General features: G+C 29.5%; 1 protein-coding gene across 1 annotated transcript in view; it reads right to left on the bottom strand.

Moving 5' to 3' along the window:
* The window catches only part of Not1 (CCR4-NOT transcription complex subunit 1), a 143798-nt gene that overhangs the window by 102303 nt on the left and 15326 nt on the right, over positions 1-26169 (bottom strand). The window contains exons 4-9 of the mRNA XM_075374038.1: positions 18402-18506; positions 16362-16522; positions 15911-16189; positions 11627-11812; positions 1708-1835; positions 996-1236 (exon numbers count right to left, since the gene is read on the bottom strand). Of these exons, the coding sequence (XP_075230153.1) occupies positions 996-1236; positions 1708-1835; positions 11627-11812; positions 15911-16189; positions 16362-16522; positions 18402-18506 (1100 nt within the window). The remainder of the gene's footprint in view (positions 1-995; positions 1237-1707; positions 1836-11626; positions 11813-15910; positions 16190-16361; positions 16523-18401; positions 18507-26169) is intronic.

Genomic DNA, 26169 nt, shown 5'->3' with positions numbered 1-26169 from the left:
TCTGCTGGTTTCACCCCTTCTGAACTGAGGAAATGTATCACTGCTCGCGTTTATTTTTTGATGCAATCATTTTAAACACAATCACAAATAGCTAACAATGAAACAATACTTTCAATGAACGGCTGATAGAGATTATGAGTTATAGCAGAATAATCATTGCTGCCATACATGTGAATGGCAGAGAAATCAAAACTACCCTTTAATTTTTTACTTATCCTCATATTAATAGATATTTTATAACAAGTTAATTTCCAAGAAAGGTAGCATTATTTGCTCTTCAAGATCAGATCCCAGTTCAATAGAGTGAAACATAATTTTTTGCAGAAAAAAGCAAAACACCAAGTGTTCTCTAGTCAACATGGTTCTACCTAGTAACTGAAAATTAAAACCAAATATAATAATACAAGAGGATGTTTGGATTCTTTTAAATAACTACACAACCATAGAAAATATTTTTAACATCTACAGAGATGAAAGGTAAAAGGTATAATACAAATATCTATTATTATAACAAATAATTCCCCAACACACCCATATTAATAAATGAACCACTAATTTAAACACTGAATAGCCAGACAGAAATGACTAATATGAAAGATGTCTTTCAGTGAGACCTTAGACCTAAATCTTTATTTTTGACTGTAACATCAAAAATAAAGATTTTTATATTAAGAATAAACACAAAAAAGTCTTTATTCTTAATTTCTGATTAATGAAATATAGTAGAATTTAATATAAAAAATAATAATGCACAATTTTTGACATATAACTCCTTCTAGTTGCACTATATTAAACAAGTATTTAACCAGATGCAGAAATCTGTCCTCATTTTTATTTAGCCAAAAGGTATCCCTTAAGTGGCAAATTCTGTTTCATTACTAACAGTGATTCATTTATTCATACTGATTTATCATAATATATACTCATTTATTCATAACTGATAAATCAAACAGGTAGTATGTTTGAATTATTTAAAAAATAAATACATTAAGTACCTGTAAATGCCACGCATGATGTAAAATTATAGCTGAATTTGGATGATTTCCAAGGAAAATTGGCATTAAGCTACTAAGTAATTCCTGACGAAAGATTGAAAAAGGTGTGTTACTTTGCAAAAGTGCTAATACAAGAACATCTGGACAATGCTGCATTGGAACTTTTAATAATTCTTGAACTTGTGAGAATAAACCTCGTTCAGATAAACACATTAATGTCTCTATTAGATCTAATGAACGCCTGAAATGAAACAAACAAAATAAATTAATATAAAATAATGATAACTATTATTATAAAAGTATATGTAATATCACAATAACATAACTAAAAACAAATGTAAATTATTTTTTTAAATTATTGTTGTTAATCACAGTTTGTTAAATACAATTTAGAAATTTATCAGTTAAATTTTTACAAACGACATTAATCCAACTGGTATATACATACATAACTGCACTGATATTTACCTAAAATATAATAATGTTTTGAGCTTACTTATTCTCACATAGACTTCCAATATCATTAGTCTTTAAACAAATAAAATAAGTCAATTCTTTGCATCACATAATGAATAATCTAATTATGATTAATATAACTTGCTTGCTTGATGATAATAATAAAACTTACAAAAATAAAACATCTTGCTAATTAAAACAAATGTTTAGTTAAAAAAAGAAAACTGTTTAAAGAAGAAAAAACACTCACACTTACCAAACAGCTATTTCCTTATTGTCATTTTCTGGTGGAGCTTTTAAAATATCAACACTAACTGAGTGGTGTGGATAATCCGTAAAACAAAAAATATCAAGATTTTTTAAAATTTGTTGAAATAATGACAGCTGAAAAATAAAAAATTATCTTAATGAAAAAAACAAATAACTTAACTAAAACCTCACACAATATATAGTTTATACACATTGTAAAAAAATACCAAACTAATAATTCAGGTTGATACAATTTAAATAATATGTCTGCTTTAATCAAATACTTCAAAAAATGTTCTCCTCAATGACAATGTAGTGAAATATTTGCCTATGAATGATATGTTCAATTTCAAATAATACAGTAGAATTGTCATACTTTATAAAGCCAAGTCTAATATAAATGTTTAGTAAATAATTCCAAACACAGCTTTACGTCTACTTATATGATTGTAATACATTACAAACAATACAAGCTAGCTAATTAATATAAAAAATACAAGTTAATTAATATTATAATATATAATATAATTAACAAAATAAACAAATACAAGTTCAGTAACTGCCACCAGCAATACTTGACCTATTGCTGTTGGCAGGTATTGAAATAATGTTTAACAATACAAATAAAAAAATATTCAAATGATACAATTTCATTAAGATTAAACTTCTTTCTACAAAAATACAATCCTATTCACACCACTCTGATTGTCTGAGGGAGCAGCATTCTAAGTATAAAGGATGGTATAAAATAAGGATGTAATGTCAAATTATGCCAGATTTATAGTCAAAGATTTATTTAAGTTTATACCAGATTTATAAAATGCCAAAAATTCATAAATAACTTATGTTAAAAAATGCTGAGAGAAGTTTTAAGCTCATAACTAATGTAGTCATAGTTAACAAAATAAAAAATTAAATAGTCAATTCATTAACAAATTGACCACTGTGTTAATAAATTTTAATATTGTATAAAATATAAACCACCAAATTACAGTAATTATATAAGTTAAACTGACTATATTAATTTCCAACAACTGGTTTTCACAGTATTCTGCATCTTCAGTTTGTATTAAATTCTATATCTATTATATTGAAACACACTCTTTTAATAATTTGTCATTCATTTTATTCAAAATTAACATATTTTTTTTTTATAAAAGAAAATATAATTTTTTTAAATTTCAAAATAGAAAACAATTTCAAATAAAATGACAAATTATTAAAAGAATATGCTTCAATGTAGATATAGAATTTAATACCAATTGAAGATGTGGGATACTGGAAATTATTTTGTATAATTCTATATATCTCAATTAAAAACAAAATAACCACCAAACACATAACAGAAAACTAATACCAAAAGTCGACTTTCGCAGGATCCCGCATCATCAGTCAGTACAAAATTCTACAATTACATTAAACAAAAAATAAATTAATAAAAACTTCAAAATTTAGAACACATAAACCCTAACAACCACAAAACTTGAACACAACTCGCTACCAACTGGAATGATAATAAATTTAAAACATCTAAAACTACATTCATAAACATTGTTGCCAACTGCTACAACCTACTATGTCTATGAAATAATGAAAAGTTAATATTATTTTATACATAAATAAATATATAAATATTTTTTTTTTTCTTTTGTTACACAGCTGTACATGAGTACATAAAAAATATGTTTCATATAATTACTATACATAAACAACTAAAAAATAACAATTCATAATAAAATAACATAATAAATCCTCCAAAAAATGAAATAATAACAAAAATAAAATTACTGGTAAAAATAAGCTGGAAAAACTATTCGACTTTCCATGCTAATAAATAAATAATAACAACAGCTCAATAAGAATTACACTGTTAAAATACAATAAATCTATAATCCACAAATTATAATAACATCTTAAACCCTACTTCACATCAGCATAAAACACATGCAACATATAATAATAGATTGATCTCAAAACAAAATACATGATTATATAACAATAAGAAGAATCAAAAGGAATAATATAAAACATAAAATCACCTATGGTATACAAAACTGTAATATATTTTATACTAGATCACTACAGTTAATTATAAAAATAGAATTGAAGAATTCCAAAAAGCAAATAAATAAATATGTAACTTATATTTAAGTTACAAATTTTTCTTCGAAAGGTAATCGTAAATTTGGAAATTTTCAAGCTAAATTTACATAAAGAAGATAAGACTTATAATAAATAACAAAAAAATTTAAATAAATAATAAAATATAATATAATAACACAAATATAATTGGGGAATACCAAGGGGGATTTAGGCCATGGAGAGGTTGCCCGGAGCAAATAATATCCCTAAAACTTATGATGGACTTATATAAAAGACGGAAAAAACAACTAATAATCACCTTCGTCGACTTTAAAAGGGCCTATGATTGTATACACCGACCATCCATGCTGAATATTCTGAGAAACCTGGGCCTTCACCCTAAACTCGTAAACATGATAAAATTAACTTTAACCAATACCCAGTCCAGAGTGAAATTCAGAGGTGAACTCTCTCAACCCTTCTACATAAAAACTGGATTGAGGCAAGGAGACGGCCTCTCACCACTCCTTTTTAACTGCGCCCTCGAATTTGTCATGAGAAAATGGTATGAAATAAATCCCAAAAATATAAAAATGGGTACTAAGAAAAACTCCATCACACTAAATTGCCTAGGATTTGCAGATGACCTCGCTCTTTTAGCAAATAATATTCAAGAAGCCAAAACACAAATCATGAGCCTTCAAAACCTAGCACAAAAGATAGGGCTTCATATCTCTTTCGAAAAAACTGAACTAATGGCCATAGATCCTCTGGTAATAGAGCACATTACGGTAAACAATCAGAAAATTAAAATAGTAAAACAATTTAAATATCTAGGGGAAATAATAACTTATAATTTAAATGAAAAAGTGACATGGCAAAACAGGACAAATAAAATGATTAAATCCCAAAAATTAACTAGGTCAACATATAACAAAAAATGCCTTTCTGCTAAAACAAAACTTAAACATTATAAAACTGTAGTACAGCCAGAAGTCACCTACGGAAGCGAGACCCTTTTCAAAATCACTCAGAAAAACCGAATTGAAAAAATTCTGAAAATAGAGAGGAGAATTGTCAGAACGTGTATCAATAAAAAACACCAAAAAGAAGGCCAATGGTGGATTGTGCCAAATGAGGTGGTGTATCGAGAAATAGAGCCTGTTACTGATACTATGCGGAAAAAAAAATCTCTTTCTTCGGTCATCTCATAAGGACACCGCAAACAAGACTGTCAAGAAATATCATTGAAAAGCTCTGGTTCCAAAAGCTAGAAGTAGGATGGATCAAAGAAATTAGAGAAGATATGAAAGAATTGGGAATTTCCCTGACTGACCTACAGAATAAAACTGGAAAAATTACAAAGCTAAAAGATAAAAGCATTAGATTTAAACAAAAGACAGACAAACGACAAAATACAACGAAGAGGGTGTTTACGGATGAAGAAAAGAAAGCAAGATCTGAACGGATGAAGAAATACTGGGCAGCTCGAAAGAGTAAAATAACACGCTTTTCTCAGAAAAGATCCAACTAAAATTGACTTAAGTGGTCCCATGTTGGCCGTAAAAGCATAATAATAATAAACACAAATATAATAATAATAACAATATAATAAGTGAAAAACTTTTTTTTTAAAGATAGTTAATTAAATTAAGCAATTGCTACATTCTATCATAATAATACAGAGCAGTACAGAGAAACAGGAAATTTTGAATTTAATGTTGGCAGCCCTATAGGTGTACCACAGGTGGGAGAAAGACAAACTGTAGAGCAGTAACAGATATTTAATTGTGATGGAGCAGTAAAATGATGTAGAGCGTGTGGTTGCTGTAAGGGCATTTTATTGACATGATGACAGCTGCACAGTGTTCCAGTAAAGCTATGAGATTCCACCCTGCAGTCAAGTTCCTTCTTCACACACAATCAAAACTTGGGTTCATAACTTTGAAGAGACTGGTTCAGCTTTGGAAAAAACCTTTCTTTTCTGTTTAGCTTCCGGAACCATCATAAGGTATTACTTTAGAAGATGAATGAGGATGATATGTATGAATGTAAATGAAATGTAATCTTGTTCAGTCTCAGGTCAACTGTTCCTGAGATGTGAGGTTAATTGAAACCTAATCACCAAAGAAATTGGTATCCACAAACTAGTATTCAAATCCATATAAAAGAAACTGCCTTTACTAGGATTTGAACTTTAGAACACTCTACTTCAAAATCAACTGATTTGCGATGATGAGTTCCCCAGTAGACCAACCTGGTGGGTTCAAAAAACCTAGTGGGCAAGTTTTCTTTCTGTACATATGCCAGAAAACATTGACACCATGAAAGCTGTAGTGGTATGAAGTCCTCATTATTTGATGCAGAAAATTGCTTCATCATTGGAGCTCCGATGTCAGAGCCTACAAAGAATTTTTCATAATCTGAAATTTCAATCTTATAAAATTCAAACTGTCCAAGAACTGAAACTTAACAATTGTGTATTGCGTCTGCAATTTTGTGAAAAACTGTTGTATAAAATCAATGAGAATGTTAGCTTTATTGAAAATCTTTGTATGTAAGATGAGCCCATTTTCACTTAAGCGGATACATGAATAACTTCTGTTACTGGGCACAAACAAACTCTACTCAATTTACTGTACAACCTTACTGTATGGTGTGCAGTTTCATGTCTTGGAGTGATAGGTCCTTACTTCTTTAAAGGTGAAGGGGGCTCTGCTGTCACTGTGACTTCTCAATGTTATACTCACATGCTAGAGACAATTTTTTGCTCCTAGGCTCCAATCTCTTCCAAATCTTAACCTTCAGCAAACCTGGTATCAACAGGATGGAGCCACCTTACATACTGCTCGACACTCTATGGCAGCAGTAAGATGTTTGTTTGAGGACCACATAATTTCAAGCGCTGCTAACATCGCTTGGCTGGCCTGGTCTCTCTAAACTTTTCAGTCTTGACTTCTTGATGACTTCATTTTATTGGGACATCTGAAGAGCGCTGTGTACCATACTATACCAAGAAACCTTGCCCAGCTCAAAATACAAACTGAAGAGGAAATCAACAACATTCTGGAAAACTCATTGCACCATATTACACAAAATTTTGACTTACTGAATATGTACACAAAAAACAGACAGCACTTAAGTGAAGTAATTTTTAAAAAGTAATGTATATTGAAATTTCCACTCTTGTAGAACATATTTTCAACATCAAATAAAGGTTAGTAACTTTACTCCATTTTTTCTAATTATTTAACATTTCCCCATTTTTCTGTGCCATCTATATACACCGGCTAATTCAAAAAGGACTTCACAACTTTAAAAGCATATAAAAATTTATTGAAATAACTTACATATTCGGCTGAGATCTTATTTCGTAGAAAAACAAACACATCAAGTTTGTCACCAAACAATCATTTTGGTTCGATATGGCTTCCATTTGTGACATGTGACATACATCACATCCCATCCCACCTGAAGTTAATTTCCTTCCAGATTGTAACCAACTAGTCCAGCGTTACTTTTGCAGCTGCTGCATTAATTTGAAATCTAAGCTCAACAAGATCACAGGCAAAGGTGGTACATAAACCCCATCTTTAATGAAACCCAACAAGAAAAAATCTAGCATGGTCAAATATGGGGAATGAGGTGGCGATACTATTGGACCTTTAAGACCACTTCACCAACCTGGGAATTAAGTATACAGAAGATCTTGAACTTCTAGGCGGTAGTGATGTGATTGTCTTGCTGATAATAATGGAGCCCATCTTGGTCATCATCATCTAACTGAAGAAGTAGAAAATTTTGAAGCATATCCAGATAAACAATATTGGCTCCTGAAGAACAGACTGTAGAGTCTTCGTTTGCTTAGCACTAAAACGTTGACCTTATAGCTATCACGAATGTGCTGCGAAATTCCATGAGGTTTTTTGCTACTCTATATATGGTAGTTATGGATATCCATTTACTGTACGTTGAACTGCAGTTGCTGACTGCAAATCATGAAATCATAACAAACAGCAAGCACATTCCGCACTAATAAATGTATCAATTTTTAACATCACTGGTGACAGTGCTAGAGGCCGAATTCGGTACTAATGAACTACGTGAGTCAAAACTTGATATGTTTTGCTATGAAATGAGACTTCAACTATATAACTTATATGACTTGAATATATAAGTTACCTAAATAAATTTTTATATGCTTTTAAAGTTGTAAGTCATTTTTTGAATCACCTCATATATATATATATATATATATATATATATATACAATGGCCCACGAAGAAACTTTCAAGGAAACTCATTTAATTGTTGAACAGCTGTACAATAACTTTCAAATTCAAATTTTATTTCTGAAAAGAACAGTGTTGCCAACTTTAAGTTTTCAATAAACTTAAAGAACTTCAAATAATACAGCATTCTTGAAATGCTGTTTTTGTAGAATGTTTTAAAATTGTTTTGTAAGTATTTAATTAACTAAATACTATACTGTATTTGCTTATTAACTGTCTTTTTTGTACAAACAGATGAATGGATTGCTAAAATTTCCAGAATACATTTCATTTATTTTTTGTTCTGTTTCTTCTTCAAATAAACGTTTAAAATATCAAATTTTACTGATTTTTATTGGACTTATATACATCACTATTTTTAAAATTACACTCTCTCAAAGTTTTATTAATAAATTATATGCATTTATTAGTCATTTAACAAAGTTATTGTATTGCAAACCTAAAAATCTTTTCATTCAACAAATTTTTCAGTTTTACTTCAGATATCATGAAAACTTCAGGATACAGTTCTGGAACTTATTTTCTTCAATTTTTCAGGTCAAAAACCATAAGAAACCATTAAGTTCGCCCCTCAGTTAAAGTTCTAAAAATTTCAGTACGACCTCACTTCACTGCGGAAGCTGAATTCCGAGCAAAATCTTTCACCTACTGTAACTTGTAATCAAAGCATTTCCAGACCTATGTTTATGTGAACTTTTTTCATTATTTTGATGAAAGGAATAAACCTATGTCAGTTTCCTTGTGGAATACTCTGTATGTGTGTGTGATATATATATAAATCACAAACACATACAGTGTTCCACAAAATATATATATATATATATACAGGATGATTTACCAGGATATGCAGATACTTTTGCAACTCATTCTAAGTGTAAAAATAAAGAAAAAAATTAAACACAGGTCTGTAAACACTTCGTTAATGAGTTACAGCTGGCGAAAAATTTTGCCAACTTCATCTTCAGTGAAATGAAGCCGTACAGGAATTCTTGGGATGAAAAAATGTAAACTAATTTGATGGTTTCATATGAAATTCAGTCTGACAAATTGATAAAATTATTAAGAACTACAACTTTAGCAGTTTTTTTTAGAAAATTGGCGACAAATGCAAAAAAACGACAGTTGAAAAACGCACTTTTTTACATTTTGACTTGTAATTACTTTGTTAAAATTGTCTATAATAAAACTTGTAGGAAATTTACTTCTAAACAGAATAGTATAAATAAAATAAATAGGAAGAGAATAATAATTAAATAAAATGGACTTTTATTTAGAGCAATACAAAACTAAATTTAGCTGGAAAATGATTTTTATCGGTAACAGATTCATTTTTCAAAACTGGGGAAAAAGATAAAAGAAAATTAATAAAAGAAGTTTCAAAATAAATCGTTTACTACAGGATAGTACTGTATCAAAGATCATATTGGTGTATTTATGTTCTGTTAAAAAAGCTATGATTTTTGTTTAAATCAAATTAAAATATAGACTAATTTTTTCGGGGGAAAATTTTTATTTCATAAGTTGGAAATACAATAACAGCTGTCCAAGAATTAATATACTGCAATGAGTTAAATACTCATCAACAACTCTTCAAATAAGTCACAGTTCACTCATGATGGCACAAATAACATGAAAAACCAACACTCATAGGCAGAAGTGAACCCTAACGCAATGGTGGAATGTAACTTACAATAGCAATTCTCCATTAATGTATGGTGTGGGATTATTCATAATTAGTTGATTGGACTGATTATTTTTCAAGGGCACTTAACAGGTGAGGCGTATTTACATTTTCTTCATGAAAAATTACAGCCATTACTTGAAGTTGTTCCTCTTGCAACATAACGCCGGATGCACTTCAAGTACTACGGCACATCTCCACATTTCTCTCTTATTGTTTCTGCCAACTTAAATCAGCAATTCCTACATAAATGGAATGGTCAAGGTCCACAATCCTGGCTACCTAGATCACCAGATCTTACAGCGCTAGATTTTTGTGTATGGGGGTGGATGAAGTGTAATGTTTATAAATTGAAAGTAAATACCCAAGGAGTTACTTGCCTGTATAATTGATGCATTTGTGCTGTTAAAGAACAGCCCCGATGAACTTATAAGAGCAACACAAGCAATCAACAAACATGCAGCAAAGTGCATTTTAGTAAATTGAAACATTTTCAAAAATTTATAGTAAATTTTATTAATTTTTTACATAAAAAATCATTTTCCAGCTAAATTTAGCTTTCCAGTGCTCTAAAGAAAAGTCCATTTTATTTAACTGTTATTCGCTTTGTGTTTATTTACACTTTTCTATTTACAATTAAATTTCCTAAAAGTTTTATTAAGAGTTCTCTCTGTTAATTGGCAATTTAAGAGAGTAATTACAAGTCAAACATGAAAGAGTGTGTTTCTGAATCCTGTTTTTTGCCTGTTTACTAAAAAACAAGTGAAGTTACATTTCTCACACTCATTTTTTTCACCTGTATATATCTATTTTCAAAATTGAATTTAATAAATCATTAGTGAATACTGATAGTGACAATCCTATATAGTACATTGCAGTATTGTATTGACTATATAGTACAGTGAATCCAATATTACATGTTCTAAAGATTTACACATACATGCGCACACACAAGTTATCTTAAAAAGAATGATCATTCTAAAATTTCTTTTGCAATTTGGAAAACCTATAGAATGCAATGCAACCACTTTGTTGACAAATTTCTTTGATGTGTAGTCTACCATTTGCCAGATTTGCCTTAGCAGTTAATATTTTATGAAGTTAAAAAATTAATAAAACAACAATGCCACAAACTATGAAAATCAATTTTTGAACTTGCAAAACTTGATACTAGTTAAAATTCAGGTGCTGAAGGTAAGTGGGTGCTGATTTTGACAAATAAAAAGGTACTGTGAAATGTTTTCAAATAGCAGAGGAAACACACATAACAAAGAGCATAGTGTAGATATATACTAACACCCATTCAAAATCTGGAACTGTGATTTATTTTCAGGTAAAATTTAGATGGAATGTTTTCAAGCATACAACAAACACTCTGATCCTTAACTCTTGAGCGACTTATATCTATTAAAAAATTTAAAATTTTAATTTTGTTTTTCGGTTGTAAGAAATTTTGATGAAAAACTAAAAAAGAAGCAGCTGTTAACAAGTGGTAAAATCAACTGGTGGCCAAGGAGTATAAACTTTAAAGTTAGTGGATCCAATACAATGCTTGGATGTTGATGGTGACATATTAAGTTTTCTTTTGTTTTTTTAATTAATCGTCTCTTTAAGATAGCCCATGCAAAGATGACACATTTATATTATAAATAAATCAAAAGCACAAAATACGTTAACAAAGTATATAAGCAAAATTAACCTGTATTCACTTCCCTAAAGATAGAAGAAACGGCAAAATAAAATCACAATTATTGCACTAATACAAACAATAAAAAAAAGTATTAAGTATACGACACACATAAGAATGCAAACTTTTATAGACAGGAGAAAAAACAGTAAAAAAGAAAAACATTACTATTAAAATAAATTACCTGAGAATCAGCATGTTTCCATGGCCTATAAAAATGTTCAACAGGGAACCTTTCAGGATGATATGTCAGTGAATTTAAGCCTAATCTTAAAGCAGTAATTAATAAATTTAAACCCTGCCTATCTTTAATTATAAAATCGGAATAATCTAGCTCCAATATAACATCATTCCACTGTAAGTTTGGAACCTAACAAAAAAAGAAAAAAATTAATTTAATTATCAATAATACTTGCATATAATAATGATATATAAACATTTCTTTAAGTACAAAAGTAAATAATATTGTAGTTTAAAGAGCACCAATCTGCACTTTCATTATTACTTACTTTTTTAGTTAATCTGACTGAATGAGATGTAAAAGACTTCAAAGGTTCAATGAAATTTGTTGTGAATGCAAAAGTGCACGTATAGTGATTATTCCAGTGAATTTACATCTTAACAAACTACGCTGACCAAAGCTAACAAAGAAATGAGAATATTGAAACAATAATTGGATCCTCAGCAAAAGAGAAATACAGCACAAACTTACAACCTCATAATTCTACACTTAGAATCTTGCACAGTCATCATAAGTAACTTACAATTTCATAATTCTACACCAAGAAGGTTGCAGTCATCATAAGGCTATCTGTCCTGAGACAGGTCCTTTATCCACATATCCACTTTCTTATATTTTTAACTGAACTTACAAGTTCTTGATAGCTCTCACTTTTTTTTAAACATGTTTTTTGTACCTTCTCTGATCTTTTAAAATCTATTTCTATCAATATTTCTCCTTTTAATCACGCGCAGTCATTTAGCTTACATTCTGAATTCTTCTGATTTCAGCTACTGCTCTTGTTCGTCTCCTAATTACTGTATTATCCACTCTATTCATTTAAATTTCTTTCATGTCCAAATTACAAACACCCTAGTCTTTCTTTATACATTTTTTTCTTACAGTCTATACACCATTTCTGTACATTCCTAGTGTAATAATTTAACAAACAGTACTTTAACCATTACTATTCTAGTTAATATAATTTTTACTTTAGCAATCTTCTGTTAATATTGCATCTACATACTTATATTGAATTATTCATTCAATTCTTCCTTCTAGCATAGAATAGGGTCTTGAGAATAAAGAGAGCTTAAAGTAAAAGTAAGAATGAAATGCCAACAGTAGAAGTAAGTAGTTTTTTAAGCAGATTCCCATCATCACTATGTGATGGTAATTAAACTTTTTTGTCAATGACCTTCATTAGATTAAATATAATAAATAAGTGTTGCAGCTGACAGATGCATAAATTTTAACACAAAAACACAATAAAGAGGCCCAAGGGGACTCTTGATTACCCAAAACTTCCTTTCATTAATCACTTTCAAGAACTTCTTTTTATGGTGATCAGAAAAAAAGCAAACTGATATGCATGTCTTGTGGTCATGCATGAAAATATTTCACTGTCGATGGAATTCTACCTATTCTCTACTAGAGTTAGAATTACTTACTTTTTAAGTTGAATTTCTGAGAAATGATTGTATAATTTTATATTTTATTAAGATAATTTAGATGTAATGTTAATATAATACAAAATGCTGAATTAAAAACAACAACTTTTTTATCTTTTAAAGTGCTTCATATCATTCATTAGCCACCATTTCAGAAATATTGGTTAGAATGTTATATAACCGAGGGCTATTTGGAAGTAACTTCCAATTCGTTATTGGGGTATTCCATTTTAATTCAACAAATTATCAGTGCCACACTACTTTTTATTTTGATCATATTTGGCATATGATAACTGCCCACCTTGTAGTGGCCAAAATATATTTTTTTTAATAATTTAAACAAATTTATTTCTTGCTCCAAACTTACTCCATATTTAAATAATCTAAAAAGGCATCATTTTGTTGCAAAGAAACAAGTTAATTTCATCAGCATTAAAAAGGAAAACTTGGAGGGTGAATATATCGTCGTAATGGGAGACTTCTCTCAAAATTTTCTTTTAGTGATACAGGATGAAGTCCAGTCATATCACTGGTAAAAACCTTATGCCACAGTACATCTTTTTTGTAAATACTACCAGTACCTAAGAGTTAGAAGGTAAAAAGCAGGCCTGTTACCCTAAGCGCTTATTATTTATTTTGGGCCAAAATTTGAAAAAACAACAAATTGTAAATATAACGTACCTTCAGTAAATATAACAAATATAACAATTTAGTTATGCAACAAAATGAATTCTGAGTACACTAAGATGAAGTTCCATCTTTACTCTTTCCAAAAGGCCCTTTATGACCTATATAAGATATAAAATAAGAATGCTACAAGCTCATGGAAAAAGTGACGAAAATGGCTGTTTTTACCAAAAAGTTAGAAAATTGTTGCAAGTTAGAAAATAGTCTATTACTCAAGAAAAATTCTTTTAAAAAATTTAAAAAAATATGTTTTGGCCACTACAAGGTGGGTAGTTATATACCAAATATCATCAAAAACAAAAATAGTGATGCACTGATCATTTGTTAAATTAAAATGGAAACCCCTATTAATAAAACTTCATTGACAAAAAAAAACTATATTATATACATTTTATAACTAAATATTTTAGATACTTTTCCACATAAAGTCCAAATTAAGGCATTTATCATATCTGTAAAAACGTTTTTAAATACCCTTAAAACTTTGTCGCCTGTGAATTAAGCTGGGTAATAACACCATTTTTCAACTCCTTGTCATTTCCAAAATGCTCCGCCATTTTTTTTCATTTTTGGGGAAAAGGTGATAATAATTGGGAGCCAAATTAGGGCTATATGGAGGGTGGTTAAACAACTCCCATTTGAAACTGTCGAACTGGCATTGAGTGTGTACTCCAGTATGCGATTGAGCATTGTCATGAAGAAAAATGATGTCTGAACTCAGCATGCCACATCATTTGTTTTGTATGGTCCTTTTCAATTTCTTCAATGTCTCATAATAAGTAATCAAAAAATTTGGATAATTCTGTTATCGTGAACTGATAATTTTTTCAAATTTTCACATTGATACTTGCAACAAATTCATCTGTGAAAATTGAGTGACGACTCTTTCATTGTCGTGAATGTTTGTTTGACTTTCCCAAAACATATGGTACCACTGTCTCACCGCACAGTTGCTCATCATAATATTCCCTCTATAAACTACACAGAGTTCATGATGAATTTCAGCAGCTGACAAGTTTTTGGATGAAGGAAACAGATGGCATGCACTTCCAAGTCAGTGGAATTTTCTTTGACAGCAGCCATTTCAAACAAGTTTTATAGGAACAAACTAGCAAGCAATATTTCCAATAATACTACCAGAACCACATTGAACAGGGCTACTCAAGTGTGCAAAAATAGAATCAATATCTCCACTCTTTCATGCAATACCAAGGATCGGAAGTTACTTTCTGAATAGCCCTCATATGTAGTATCAGGTTTTATTCCAGATATGGATAAATTCACCTGTACACCTGTATATATCTTCTCTCTGTAAGATAACCCAAGAAAAATGCTAAATTACCCAAAACTGTTTTTCTTTCACCAATAATTTCCAAGAAAGAAGACACTTTTACCTAATTTCAAGATTACAATGGACACATAATTGTCATCCCTAAAAAGGTTTACTTTCAGATTTTAATGTAAAACACAATTTAGCTTATTTTCCTAACATAAACATTTACGGTTTTCTTCTACCTAATAATATTTACCATTTCATGATTTTCTTTACAGTTTTATTTACTCTTTTCAAGCTAAAAATAAACAAAAATCAATACTACAAAACTCTTGAAAAAAATTACAACTCACACTTTTTAGGTAGTATAAATGGAAATTAGGGGCCTCTCTAGTAATCTGTTGGGAGGCAGGTACCAGTACTTTCTACACTCCATAATTAGAAAAATATACATTAATTTTATAACCTGCTACAAAATAATTGAGCATGCAAATGAAAAATTTGCATTAACATAATATAAAATTTATTTTTACATTTAAAGAATTACCAAAGAAAAGTTATAGAATATTCAATCAATTATATATTACTCAACACAGAACACTGTAAAAGATCAAAAATGTTAAAATCCAATATATACTGTAACAAAATACAGGTATAAACAACATAAGTTTAAGACAGTACACTAGATCCCTTAAGGCACTAGAAATCTTTGAGATCAATATACCTTTAGAATGAACATAGAAAATTTTTAATGACTTTTTTACTTCATTTAATCATGGATAATGAAATTCATATTGAATTTAAAAAATATATATATATCAAAAGAAATGTTCTTACCAATTCTTTAAGCATCTGTACAAATACATCAACAGCCCATGAAGAAGGATGTGGTGCATCGGCAGGCTTATCTTTATTAGCTGTTGGATCGGTATTTCCAGCCCAAAAACTGTTATCTAAACCAGTATGTGTACGAACCATCATAGCTATGACACGTGCTACTGTGCAGGGTGTCAATTCATGATTTGATAATGATAATAAATGATTTCGACAAGTTTCGTTACTAGCACAAAACCCATATCCTATTTCCATTATCAACTCCGCAAGAGAATTTTCTAGCTGTAAAAAAATATATAAATAAATATTTTCAAGAACACATAATTTTTTTTTTAATATTCTACTTATACTATTGATTAAAATAATTTAATAACGTAGATAACTAACTGTTTGTTTAATATTTATCACCGGTTAATAAATTTAAAATGAATAATTTTTTTTTAATAACAATTACCATTGGATTAGCCATTGTTGAAGAGTCTTGATTCAGTTTATCCATAGGCAAATCTGGGTTAGGAGGATAAAGCAATGGTGCCAATACAACAGGTACCAATTCTCTAGGAAAGTCTCGACGTAAATTCTTTAAAAAAACTTCCTTAACTTCAACAGTAACACCTTTTTCCAAAACAGAAAGAAAGAAACATTAGAATTTCTGAAAATATAAATATATAAAAATTACAACTGAAAATGAATAGCAAAAACAACAATTATAAAGTAACTACTGTAAAAGATTTATTTCTGAAATCAGGTAAGCCGAAAACTTAATGTCTCCTGGAAGACAACATAAAATTAAACCCTCTTCTTCATGTGTTATATAAAATTATAGCATGTAACATTATCACTTTCTGTTTATGTAGGAAAATATATGTTGTCTAGTTTATTAACATTTCTCTAGAATGTTAAAATATATATTCTCTAGTCTCATTTATATAGTTATAAAAAATATAACCATACAAATATTCCATGGGAGTATCAGCTCCACTCCTGCTTTATCATACCCAGCACAGGAATATTTTTCATACCATGCTAATGTCACATAGACTGATATGTGTCTATGTGGAAGGGTACGCATGTTGGGGGTGATATGTGTTTTACGAGAAGCATTCAACCTCATTTAAAGTAATTGTGAATAATATAACAATAATAATGTAACAGAACATACAACCGCGCACTAATAGAACAAATATATTACGAGTATCTGAGAGTAACTGCTAATAACTCCTACTGAATGTCATAAAATTAGCACTAAAAATTAATATAAAACCTTACACATGAGGTCTTAAATTATAACTAATTTTTTTTCTCTTCAATTCTAATTGATTTTAGTAAAATCTGTACAATGTAGCAAAATACAATCACAAAAAAAAAAATCAGGTGTTATGAAACCATCAGGTAATAAAGATATTTAACAAACTTACCTGAGAAAGAAACAATTTTACTATTTTATAATTTTAACCCTTTCTTGAAACTTTGCCCAAACTCTTTCTTTGAACAAAGGTTTGTTACCAAACCTTAACAATGCTTTTCTTCTGGAGACAGTTGTTCTGAAATAATACAGGCCAGTGTCAATGTGCTGATCTCACATTCTCATAGTATGAATTCAGGATATTCGATTAACTTTTTAATATAGATGCGATAAAAAGGATAAGAAATAGTTTTAAGATAAATCATGATTTGGGACAATAAAGTAAAATAGTGTTAAGAGAGGGAAAGAGAAGAAATAAGAGAGGCCAGAGGTGCTGTATCTTGGAGAAGACAAAATAAAAATCTAGGGGTTGCTTTAGAAAGCAAAAGCAGCTAAGAAGACTTGAAACTAAAAGAAATTAACTGTAACATATTTAATACCTTTTAATTCCTTTATAACCTAAAATTTTTATAAAATAATTATCTTCAAAACTATCTCAACACAGCACTAGTAAACAAATACCTGCATACACAAATTTCAATAATTAATAAATAAGCTTACAGAAGTGTACTAAGCAAGACAGTAGTTTGGACTCCCTTGTAACCACACTGCTTATGATAACTGTGAAGCATCAGCAAATAAATTTTAAAAACTAAAATAATGTTAAACACAGGTAAAATTCAAATGAGTGAAGCCAAATTTAATGAACCAGATCCCACACAGCATAAAAAATTACAATAATTCTGATCCAAATTTAGTTTTATATGTCAAAACTACAAAAAGAGTCAAAACCTTATACAAGTGACAATAAGTTGCTAATGACTATAGTATTAAAGCACTATCTAAATATTTTTTAAATTAACTTTTAAAAAAAATCTTTTACACCTACTTTTTCCACAGGTTTTATAGATTTGGATGGGAGGTGTTTGACAATATTTTTATGAAAACCCTTCCTAACACCCACAACAGGTCATGCTAACTAAAACATAACTTAAAAGTAGGAAAACTTTATAGTAAATTATATCAATTTTTATCTCATTAAAAAAGTAAATAATAAAAATAGTAGTAATAATAATGATGCCAGCATACCAAACTGTTCACTAGGTGTAAATAACAAATTACTAAGAATTAAATGAAGAACTTCTGGTGTTGTATCGTGTAATCCTCCGTCCAATAAGCTGCTTCCACCAGTTTCTGAAAATACCACGTAATAAAAAACAATTAGTAATATCCCTGTAACTAAATAGGTGATGTGTTACAATAAAAATAAAAAAACAAGAAAACAAAAAATAATAAAATTTCAAAAAATACAAATTTTAAAATGCACATCATACAAATGCAAATAGTGATTCACGTAGTGTTACTGGCACTTTCTGAGCTCATTCTGTTAGCAAAAATAATGAAAAAAGTTCATATAAACATGGGTCTGGAATGCTCTATTAGCAAGTTATGGCTAGCGAAAGATCTTATCCTTATTTCTGGGCAAAGAGTGAAACAAAACAATACTAAAATTCTAGGAACCCAAATTAAGGGGTAGGGTAAACTTGATGGTTTCTTATGGTTTTTGACCTGACAAATTGAATAAAACAGGTTCCACAACCATACCTCCTGCAATTTTCATAATATTTGATGTAAAATAGAAAAATTTGTTATCTAAAAACATGTTTTTATACATTTGAAATGCAAAAACTTTGTTAAATGACTAATAGATGCATCAAATTTATTATCAAAACTTGCGGAGAATTTAATTCTAAGAAAATTGATATAAAATAATAAATACAAGCTCAAGAAATTTGATTTTATTACTAACACTTACTGTATGAAAATGAAGGAATTACACAAGCAAAGCACGTTTGCTTTCCTGATAAAAAAATAATGAATAAATAAAAATAATGAATAAATAATAAATGATACAAAAAATAGCGTTGTATTGTAAAACAGCTGGCAAACAATGTATTTTATGGCATGTCATCAGTGCATTGCATGTTCTACATTACTGCTGTGAATTGTTGTTGCCTGAATAGTGTACTTTTATTAAGTGAGTATGTATTTGTTTTAACTGGTATCATACTTGTAGTAATTCCTTTGTTATTTACTACTGAGTAATACATCAACATAGTATTATTCTTGGGGGTGTGATGGAAATGCCAACTGCAACTGCTGCTGCAGAATATCAGAAATGTTTTCCTAATCGCAGCATTCTAAATTAAAAAAAAAAACAATTGATAGACCATTCCATATGCTATGAGAAACGAGTACACTTCCCAGCATTAGTAATCACTGTGACTGTTCTGCCCATTATGATGTAAATATTGATGAAACTATTATCAAGGCTACTCAATGCAGTCTGGGTGTTACTAAATGATACCTTTTCCAGTGGTTCGGAGTTTCCTCAGTCTATGGTGTGGAGGACACTTTGTAACAAGCTGTATCATTACAATTTCCAAAGAGTACAAAATCTTTAGCCAAGAGATCCATCTCTTTGTCTGCAATATTGCAATTGGTTGAATATGAACTGCTGATTGCACAGGTTCATTTTATTTATTGACAAGGCTCAGTTTACTTGGGATGACATCAATATCCTTCATGATGAACACACTTGGGGAGAAGTCAATCCATACGCAACAGTAGAATATAATTTCTAACATCAGTTTAGTGTCAATGTGTGGTCTAGTTAACGGTAAGCTAATTGGACCATTCATTCTACCAGGATGTCGAAATCCTGACATTTACTTTGAATTTCTTAAGAATAAATTGCTGTTGCTATTACAAATTGTTCCACTAGTATCAAGATACCGCATATACTTTCAGCATGATTGTGCGCCTTACAACTTTTCACATGCCATATCTTAAATGAGCAATTTCCAGAGTGATGGATTGGCCGCAGCAGGGCAGCATTCCTGGCCACCAAGATCATATGAGCTAACACTATTAGATTTTTATATATAGGGTTGGATATAAAGTATCATAAACAAGAGAAAAGTTAATACACGTGAAGAGTTGATTGCTCGTATTATGGGTGCTGTCACACAAATTAAGGAAAGTTGTATAGAATTGCAAAGAGCACTAGTAATTTGAAATTCTGCAGCTATATGTATTGCAGTAGAAGGACAGAAAACTTTATTAAATGTATCAATTACATTTTTTATTTTTTTTAACATTATATCAATTGTATGTTAACTTCATTTTCTGTAGTTTGATACAGTAAGTGTTAATAATAAAATCAAATTTCTTGACCTTATATTTGTTTTTTATGGGCTATTTTACCATTTCTCAGAATTAAATTTCTACAAGTTTTGATAATAAATTTTACCCATCTATTAGTCATTTAACAAAGTTTTTGTACTAGAAACATGTTTTTAGATAACAAATTTTTCTCTTTTACATCAAATATGTAAACTACAGGAGATATGGTTGTGGAACCTGTTTATACAATTCATCAGATCAAAAACCATCAAGTTTACTCCTACCCTTACTTTGGGTTTTTGGAATTTCAGTATAGTTTTATTTCACTCTTTGCCCAGGAATAAGAGCGAAATCTTTTGCTAGCCATAACTTGCTGAAGTGTTTCCAGATCCATGTTTATACAGAACTTTTCATTATATTCACTTGTAGAATGAAATCAGAAAGTACCAGTAACACTATATATTGTTATGCTATGATACAATCATCCCAATATATTTATCATGATGTTACAGGGCCAAAGTGCACATGAAATAACTATCAAAAATATATCATTTTTTCCTGGTTTTGTTTCATAATTTCTAAATCACGGATTTAAACTAAAACATATTCTAATATAAGTTTGTTGTATATTAACCATAACATATTACAATCTGTTTTATTTTAAATGGTCTCTCAGCTGACCGTCTCTATAAAAAGTCTAATAAAAGTTTTAAAATACGGTTTATACTAAGTGTTACAGTATCTGCACTATTGTTGTAATAAGACTTTAAGTTGATATTTACAAATTACAACAGTTATATTTTAAGTTGTATTTTACTTCTTTGTTTAGGATTTTTCTTGGCAGATCACAGGCTAAAAAACTGTAAATATAAAAAAAAATTAAGCATATTGTTTAGGAGTCATAAACTTACAATGAGCATGAATTTTAACATATTTGATTTAAGAATTGAAGTAAGATATTAGTGAAAGTGTGCACATTAAAACACAGCACAGGTTACAGAAAGATATGTTAGGAGAGATTCTACCTCGTAGGCCTCAAAAGAAACAATTTTCAAAAGTTATTAAAAAACTAATAAAAATGACATAAATGAAACTTTGTGTGTCATTATACATAGTTATAGAGTTAAAAATAAAATTGACAAAATTTTTTTAATTTAATGCAGAGATAAGGAGATTTGGTCAAAGTTCGGGTATCACTGAACGAGGTGGTAAATAGAAGTGATAATTATCTGAAATTAAAAAATCAAAGAATTTAATAATTAGTAATCACCAGCACATAAAGTAAACTAGAATGACATTAAAAAATTATTTTTTGGTCGAGTTATGGCTACTAAAACAAAAATACTATTTCTTTTGCAAAATTTTGAAAAATAAAAAAAATTATTTAAAAAAAAATTAGTCATTAATATTTCTGTACAAAAAAAAATCATAGAAAAAAACTATTAAATGTATCAATACCATTTTTACTTTTTTTTAAATTGTATCAATTGTATGTTAACTTCAATTTCTGTGGTTTATAATATTTAAAAGTTTTCAGCAAGTGTTAATAATAAAATCAAATTTCTTGACCTTATATTTGTTTTTTAAGGGTTATTTTACACTATATTCTCAGAATTAAATTTTCTACATGTTTTGATAATAAATTCTATGCATCTATTTATTAATCATTTAACAACGTTTTTGTATTACAAATGTATAAAACCGTGTTTTTAGATAACAAATTTTTCTGTTTTATGTCAAATGTTATTAAAACTACAGGTGATAGATACCTGTATTTAATAATACTGGTTCCAGAACTGTATTGTATAAAAAAATTTAATATTTTTTAATTAATGTAGTCTACAGTATGCTAACAACTCTTCTGAACATTTTAAGCCATAATCATGCCAATCAGATAATTTGGTATTTGTAAGATCCTTCACCAATTCAGAAAAAGTGGTTTCAAGAAAAACACCTGAAAGTTCAAGTGTCACAATTAAAAATAATATTGATCTTGCATCTAAACACTTATTCTGCTATTGTATGAAAATTCACCTCACTGTAACATCACTTACACTTTGGTAATACTTTCAATGTATTAAAATCAAATAAAATGTATAATCTGATACTCATACATGTTATCGACACTGATCTTGACATATCTATTAGTTTTTAATTTTTTGCCAAAGTACTAGTAAATAACTACTCTGCTTCTTTCATGTGTCAATTCTCATAAAACTGCCTTTTTTATTTTTATGCCTTAGATATGAATTACTTCCTCTTTTTCCTTATATATTAACAAACATGAATAAAAATGCTTCATAACCTTGAAAATAAGAAACTATAGTGTCTTTTGCTACTAAAATTTTGAAATATACTGAAATAAATTTTTCAGTAACCCATTGCAATACCCCTGCTACATTTTAAAATACATTCTGTTTACAATAGATTATGGTTTGGGAAAGGATGGAACAGCTGTAAACCTAAACAACATAGGGCAGAGAGTTGAGACACCAGGTTATTCACCATGGTCTGAAATTGTACCTGTATCTCTACAACTAAAAATACGTACTTTTACAAGAAATAAAATATTCAACAAAAAAAAGATTTTTTTTACCAAAAAGGTAGAAACCCCCATTTAAATGGCTTAATCCACAGGAAGTATCTATTTACTGAATAGAATGGCTCCATCCTTAGTCAACAACTTAAAAATATAAATATCACTATTAACATAAATAATATAAAAATAGTGTCATTAAGTACTACAAAAAGTATTATACATAATATCTAGCCGTTACATTTTATCACAATTTTATCATACACTTTCAAGAAAGGAAGCTACTAAAAGTCGTAGTCCAACTGTTTGTTTATTGCACCTTAAAAGAGCTACCTAAACTTGATACAATATCCAGAAACAAAAAAAAACCACTGAAAATACAACTGTGCAATGCTTTTGTTTTAATCTTGCAAAACTGTTTTAAAGAGTAATAATAAGCCCCTATGTGTAACTCATATAGCCTGAACTATCTGTAGGTAAATGCTATTATATAATACAGTGTTAAACTTACATGCAGTAGATATGTAATGTATTTATTTTTAATATACATTCTACTTACAAATTTTAAGAAAAAATTAAGCATGTTCACCATTAATGGAACCCTATATTTGCATAACATGAATATATTTATTTATACTTTCAATTTAACAGAATGAGCAAGGCCTACGCAAAATAGTTATGCTTTAACAAAGATCAATTTAAACAAAATAATCTGAATTGATACTACAATTACTATTAATATTGTACAAAACATTTTAAATAAAGAGAAGATCTTAAATAACATTAAAGGGTGAAGCAGAGGAAATTCATGTTTGTTAAACCGCTAGTACTCAGTGGCAAGTGGGTGTAATGACCTTTGGTGACCTGTGGCAGACAGCTCAGACTACGCAGTTTCAATCGCTAAGGAACGTTGAACATCTTGTTTGACATCGAACAGTTTTTTTAGAAACAATGATTCTGTGGTAACAGTTCACAGTCTTTTCTGTCAAAGTTTTAATGCCAAATGTCAAGGTGCAATTCCAGATCGAAACACCATACTCCAGTAGGTTAAAGTATTTAGAAGTACTGGATCTGTGATAATGAAAAAACCAGACCTTCGGCCTGAACGGGGGGAAGGTTCAGTCTGAGTGAGAAGGGCAGTTGATTTCAGAAACCACCCACAAACATAGTCCGAAACAATCCACTAGGCGACAGGCTGGAGCGCTGGGTATGTCATGTTTACTTCATCACATCTTACATGGTGTTCTCAAATTTCACCCATATAAAATAATGATCGTCCAGCAGCTAACTGAAAGGGATTTTGTGCAACGCAAAGAATTTTGTGACATAATGAATGCCATTTTTATGGAAGATGCAAACACCCTAATAATGATGAGTGACAAAGCCCATTTCCATCTGGATGATTATGTTAATGTATAGAACTGTCAGTACTAGGCGTCAGAGAACTCATGTGAACTACACCAAAAACCTCTACATAGCTCAGAAGTATCCAGTGTGGTGTGGTGTCTCCAAGATAGGGATTGTTGATCCTTGCTTAAACCAAGAGGGGAGAACCGCAGTTACAGTGGCATCAGCATTACATCAACATGTTAAAAAACTTCCTGCATTCACAACTGGAAAGGTATCAGGTAAACATGAAAGAAATGTGGTTCCAACAGGATGATGTCACAGCTCACATGGCGAAAACATCAATTGAAGTTGTTTGACAAATGTTTCCAGGACATGTAATTTCACGATTCAGCAATGTTTTTTGGCCCTCACACACTCCCAATCTATTGATTTGAGACTTCTTTTTGCGCAGCTAACTGAAATCAAGAGTGTACGTAAACAAGCCACACATAATTGAAGACCTGAAAATTTCCATTCGTCAAGAAATTGAAGTTGTATCCAATGAAATCTTGGAGAAAGCTGTGCAGAGCTTTGAGGAGAGGCTCTCAATTTGCGCTTGACAAAAAAGACGCCATCTTACTGAAATTATTTTCCGAACCTAATTACGGTATGTTGATTTCAAAAATGCAATAAAAATATTATTATTTAATATAAAACCTTTTTTCTAAAATTAAAACAATCAAAGTTATTCAGTAGTGAAAAACATGCACCCTCTGCTCAACCCTTTATAACCATACTTCCATGAACTAGAGATCATATAAAGATAAGTATTTTTTTATTTTGTTTTTCAAATACAGAACTATGCCTAAACATAATTTGCTGTTATTATTAGAGTATTTAAGACCATAAACATGCAAATTTTTAAGTATTAAAAAAACCCCAAATACTTCTAACATCACTAAAAATAAACACCAATATTAACATCATGTTGACATTGGTAGTTACATTAGACTTGTAATCTTGAAAGGTTAAAGTTATTAATTTATTCCAGGGAAATTATCATTTATTATACATACAAGCAGCATATAAGGATATAAAAATTACTGTTTTCTAATACTTCAGCTTTTAACAATTAAAAATTTTTGTCATAGTGTCTATATAATAAATAAATACAATTATTATAAATTACGAATTAACTGATCAAATAAGAAAAGAATTGGCAAATTACAATTGTACAATAGAACTAACATTTGTAGATTTAATATTAATAATGACATAACAATAATTATAAGATCTGTAATCCATGTATTTCTTTAATGTATTATTATCTGCATGCAATGTAGAAATTACAGAAATCAATGTACAATGTGTTGCAAGCACTTAAAAGCAAGAAATAAATAGATATTTATTTAAAAAATTAATATCTAATATTAAAAAAAATGTATATTATACATTTTTAATTTAAAAAATTTAGATAAACATTAAGTGATGTAAAGGACTGTAATAACATTTTTCATGGAAATGAAGAAAAACAATGTCAACGTTATTAATGAGAAAATGTTTTATGTGAAATATAAAATCAGGGACTTCTTGGTTAAAAAAACATTAGAATCTAATTTTATACTTTCCTAATCTTCTAGATGGCAGAATATAAAAATAAAACTCTCCAAATTGCAAGCATTTTCACTATCTCCAGTAACTTCTGTTACCCAAATAATTGTGAACAATTTTAATGTAGTATCAAAGTTTCAAATTTTTTTAATACAATGTTTTTCTACAAAAACAAAAAAAAATTGAAGTTATTCA

The sequence above is a fragment of the Lycorma delicatula genome, chromosome 8 (assembly GCF_047948215.1).
Source record: "Lycorma delicatula isolate Av1 chromosome 8, ASM4794821v1, whole genome shotgun sequence".
Lineage (NCBI taxonomy): Eukaryota > Metazoa > Arthropoda > Insecta > Hemiptera > Fulgoridae > Lycorma > Lycorma delicatula.
Note: the sequence above shows the minus strand (reverse complement) of the source record. Positions and strands in the feature narration are given on the sequence as shown.